The sequence below is a fragment of the Pteropus vampyrus genome, unplaced genomic scaffold (assembly GCF_000151845.1).
Source record: "Pteropus vampyrus isolate Shadow unplaced genomic scaffold, Pvam_2.0 Scaffold77, whole genome shotgun sequence".
In the NCBI taxonomy this organism is placed as follows: domain Eukaryota; kingdom Metazoa; phylum Chordata; class Mammalia; order Chiroptera; family Pteropodidae; genus Pteropus; species Pteropus vampyrus.
This window is the reverse complement of record NW_011888858.1, coordinates 2,800,579-2,805,763: the sequence shown is the minus strand read 5'-3', so window position 1 is coordinate 2,805,763 and position 5,185 is coordinate 2,800,579. Positions and strand designations below refer to the sequence as shown.

General features: G+C 36.7%; 1 protein-coding gene across 2 annotated transcripts in view; it reads left to right on the top strand.

The window, feature by feature from the left end:
- The window catches only part of LOC105293766 (exocyst complex component 1-like), a 15,145-nt gene that overhangs the window by 3,967 nt on the left and 5,993 nt on the right, over positions 1–5,185 (top strand). For both annotated transcript variants that reach the window (XM_023532126.1, XM_011362624.2), the window contains exon 2: positions 4,765–4,895. In XM_023532126.1, coding sequence (XP_023387894.1) covers positions 4,794–4,895 — 102 coding nt within the window. In that variant the 5' untranslated portion in view covers positions 4,765–4,793. The remainder of the gene's footprint in view (positions 1–4,764; positions 4,896–5,185) is intronic.

The window sequence follows — 5,185 nt, the reverse complement described above, 5'->3', positions numbered from 1 at the left end:
TGCCCTCATGACCTGATCACCTTGGAGGTTAGGATTTCAACCTATGAATTTTAGGGGAAACATAAACATTCAATTTATAGTACCCAGTATAACCCAAAAATTGATTTTGTAAAAATATTTCCAGAAAAAATATCATATGAAAATTACTTTTTTGATGAAATCAATAATAGCATTTGCAATGACCCAAGACACCATCAATACATTGAAACATTTTCAATAAAGCTTTTTGTCTTTGATAACTATAATAACTTTGCCCTATTTTTAATTTCAGTGATGAAAACAATTATATAGCACTAGTCTTGGAAAAGAACAGTCACTTGTTTATTTAAATCATTTTTGTGCAGCTTCCTCATGAGCTACTGTTTTCCCTCTATTCCGCCGATTGTATTTGTTCAATCGGCCAATCTTCCTTCCACTTAGCCTCATGAATACTAGTGGCTATTTTACCGTGGTAATAGAGGTAGTTATTAATGACAATGTTTATTTTGAAATTAAAAGTGAAAATAAATGGTTGTCATGATTTAAGATCGTAATTCTGAAAATGTTAACTAAAATATTAAAACTGGAGCAGATTCATTCTGAAATTCCCTGGATCTGTAGATATATTCACTAAGTAATAATTACACAATGGCACCGCTGAGGTTACTGAAACCAACTCTAACATTTTGACGACATAAACACATTTCTGTTTTAAGACAATTGATATATCTCCACTTTGCCACTCCATTAATGTGGATATGGCCATTTAATTTTGGCTGGTAGCACAGCTCAAGTGTGGAAATTAGGGATTGGGTTCACTCCAGCCCGAGTAGACTTCTTTGACTCTTAGCTAAAGGCAATTCTTGGAGCCTCCTTGGCTCTAGAGGAGGCTATTTTGCCAAATTGTTGAGGCAAAACTGAATCTGGGCTGCGTTATTATATCAAAAGTTTAACTTCTAAAGCTCTTTTATTTTCTTAGTTTGATATTAGTGGGCCAGTGATCATTAATATAAGAAAACTTAATAACTGGTAGATCCTACCTTCTAAACATCTTTCTCCATTCTCTCCCAACAACTCATCCTTTACAGAACTGCCCCCAAAAAAACTTTCTAAAATTTATAGCTCGGCCTATCTATTCATTAAAATCCTTTAGTGACAACCCTTCCCCCAAACTCCCACACACACATAGCTTTCAGGATAACATTTGAACTCCTGAGCCTAACATTCCAGACCCTTCAGAAACTAGCTCCTGCTTAACCTTCTTCCCAACACCTATTCACTGTCACACTCCAGACCAACAATACCAATGCCCGTGAGGACTCAGAAATGCCAAGTATTTCATGTTTTTGTACACATGCTGTTCCAGAACTCCCTTTACCCCTTTCTTCATTCTGCTAACTCCCACTGCTCTTTACAGTGCAGATGACCTCATTCAAGAAGCTCTCTCCGACCCTGAATCAGATGAAGATGTCCCTTCTCCATGTTCCTAATTACCCCATCCATGTCTCATTCACAGCCCTGTGATTACATGTTTTCTTTCTGAAGCTCCCACTCCCTGTGATCTCAGTGAGCACAGGAACGGTGTCTTATGGGAATTCATTTTTTTAGTGCTTAGCACAGGGCCTTTAATAAAAGGGCAATCAAAAATTTATCCAATTAATGAAATGAATCAGTGGGTCTATAGTCAATTAACCAGTCATCAGAACATGTAGATGAGGCAGTGGAATTTGCTTCAAATTACATTTTCATTCAGTATCCAGTTATTTCTCCTCATCCCCATCCTCTCCCACCCTCTAAGGAGCAAGTAAGACTGCTAGCCAGAACAAGAACATCGTAGTTTGGTTCTAGAGTAGAGCTTTTGTCTGGAAAGGTACAACTGCCTTTTTTTTTTTTTTTTTTTTTGCCCACTTATGGCCCTTTTTTAGGGTGAGAGAAATGTACATGGGCACAAATCCACTGACTTTTACACATAATTTCAGAACTCTGAGCCATATTTTTTTTTTTTTGCCCCTGGTTAAGATCTTTTGCTCTAGGTCCCCTCCAGAACATGGCCCTCAATCACTCTCTTTGTCCCCAAAATATGCAACCCCTCTTCTTCCAAATTCTTGTAATATGTGATGTAAATCACAGTTTTTAGTCTCTTCTTATTTATTTTTTAAATCCTACCTAACCCAGGAACTGGCAGACAATATTCACTCAGTTAGTGAGTGCATGCAGGATTCCCCTGCAAGCTGTCATATGCCTTCACCATTCTAGAAAAACTGCCCTCCAGGAAGAAATCGATGATCTTCCCCAAGTCAGATTCAGTGCCACGAATGAACTCTTACTTTACCCAACAAAGTGACTTCACAGAATTGTCTCCAAATCTTTGAAATTCTCCGTCCTCTTGATTTCCATTGTACTTCTAGGATTGTCTCTTTTCTGATGGCCCCTCTCATCTTCTCATACCTCTCTGCTGGTACCCTTTTCTTTTCCATTCTGCCTCACCTCTTTCTTCTGTTCTTTTCTCTATAAACCTAGTCTTGCAAACCTGTTCACATAGAAAATTCCAAGTCCATATCTTTATTCTTAAACTATATTCTTTTATCTCCTTCTCTTCTGAGATACATCGTTATTCCACCCAACCATACTTTTCTATTTTGATTTCCATCAAGTGTTATTTCCATCCAGTGTTATCAATGCCTTATTTGAATCTTACTTGGATTTGCCACTTCTATTATGAAAATAATAGCCCACATATTATGCCTAGATTATGACAACTCTCTTAAAACAAACAAAATGAAACGTTTTAACAATTGCTATAAACCAGGCACTATCCTAAGTTATTTATATACTTTATCTTTAATCTTTACCCTCTATGAGTTTGTATCTCTCTGATGTCTACTTTACAACATGAGAAAACTGAGGTTTAATCTCTCGAGGGATGAAGTAGTTTACTCAGACTACAGTGTAAGAAGCAATGTCATGATTTGAATCTAGAGTAACTGAATTCAAGTCGCACTGCCTCTTCCAGGGAACTCCAGTTCCTTTTTCTTTTATTCTTCAATGTATCTTGTGCATCATTACTTCCAGAAAAATACTCCTTTAACAGGACACCACTGTATTAGTCTCCTGTTCAAGGAGGAAAGAAACCTATTAACTATGTATTATTGTATGAGCTTTCACTGAACACCTGACATATTGCCCTCTTCTTAGATTTGCCAACCTGCTCAGTCTTCTTTCTGTAGGGGATGACTTCAGCTCTGTCATCAACATTAAGCTCAGCTGATTGCCTTAATTTCAGAATCACCTGCACCTTCAGAGGAGAATTACTCCCTTCATGAGCCTCAATTCTGGAGCCCTCACTGTCTAGGCCAGCCACCCGTCTCTCCTACCAGAGTGGGGATTCGGGCACCACAAGTCTATAGTGGTTCCGTCACTTTTCGAATCCTCTTGCCCCCATATCCTAACACCGACCAATCTATACAGTTCACTTTCTCTAATTCTACATGGTGCAGTTCAGCTCCTGCTGTCCACTCATTTCCCCATGCTGTCCTTTACCTAGAAATGCCTTCAGATCATCTCTGCCTTTCCAAAGTGAACTAATGTTAAAGCTCTATCTAGAATTATATTTCTTTCATAATTCCTTCCTTAACTATTCCAATCCTCTCCCTTCCCAGAACTGTTGAACATATACAGTTGGCTCCAGATTGCTTATCTATCACTATGTTTATATTGCAGTATAATCCTTTATATCTTCTTGACGAGGAGGGCATGCCAAGTGGTACTTTCAAAATTGCATCAACCATCTTGAAAGAACGTTTAAGACACTCAATTCCGATTGTCATCGCTACATAATTATACATGTATATCATTATAATATATATTTTATGCAACTCATGTGTGTTAACTTTGTCTCAACAAAACCATAACTTTCTAGAGGACAGGGACCGTGTCTCATATTTGTACCCTCTGCAGCATCTATAGTAGTTCTATCAGGCAAATAGCAGACACTCAGTAAATACTTCTTTATAATTCAGACTCATTGGTAATTTTTAATTCGGGAGTTCTAACACCGAAGGTTGATTCTTATGTGTTCTTATGAGACCAATGAATGATTTTAAGGCCAAGAAATTATTTTCTTATTTTGTTTACATAAAATAAGCAATAATTTTCTAATACCTTTCAAAGTATAGTACTAAAACTTTTTGCCTGAGTGGCACATTTTCAATACTAGAATTTTGGAGACACACTAGAGAGGATTAAAAATCTCAAATACTAAACAGTAGCTGTGATGCGAGCACTTCTACATCAAAAATCTCAGTGTACACGGTAGTATTTTCATGGTCACTCTTAACATTGTGTTGCTGTGTGAACAGAACTGTTTATTTCCTGACCTCACTTTCTTATTTGTCATAAATTAAAATTCCAACTTGTTCTGGTAAATACTTTGGCACTGGCTGTATGCTAACACTAAGCCTCTTATTTCCTGCCCTGAGTTGAACCCCATTCCCCACCACAAATCTCATAGCTGAAAGCACATAACTTAATGTTCTATCTGACAGACATTATTGTGGTTGTATGTAACCACAATTGTAGCAAAAATAAAGTTAACACACTGAGCAAATTTGGGGCATACTCATGAAAGTTCAGATAAATCAGAGTTCATAAATGGGGTGGGGTGCAGATATAATGTAGATTCAAGCTTAGTATATGAAAAAGAGATATATAAATACTGAAAAGTATGATGATGAATAATTATCATCTAAGAATTTATGTAACCTAAGTGTTTTTTCTGTCCTACAGTGACCAAAAGTGAAGAAGTAAAAATAATCATGGTGAAACACTACAGAATAGGTTTAGACGAAAAATATGAAGTAACAAAAAAGTGGTCTTTGAATGATCTGCAGATGATTGATGGAAAAGAAGCAGATACCGTAAGTGTTACGCTTTGTAAGGGAGACGTGAGATCAATACGCTGGAGATCTTTATGTTCAATATTCTCCTTTATATATTCTTGGCATGTAACTAAGTATTAAGATGACATATTGTTCTTAAGTTGTACGGTTTAATCTACTGGGATGAACTACTGTTTTTGTTGTTGTTGTTGTTGTTGTTGTTGTTCTGTTTTTATGAGTTTAAATTTGAATTTTGTCTATCAAATTTAAAAGCATTTTTTCCAAGAGCTTATTAACAGGTTAAAAATACAACCTTCCAGTCAATTCTG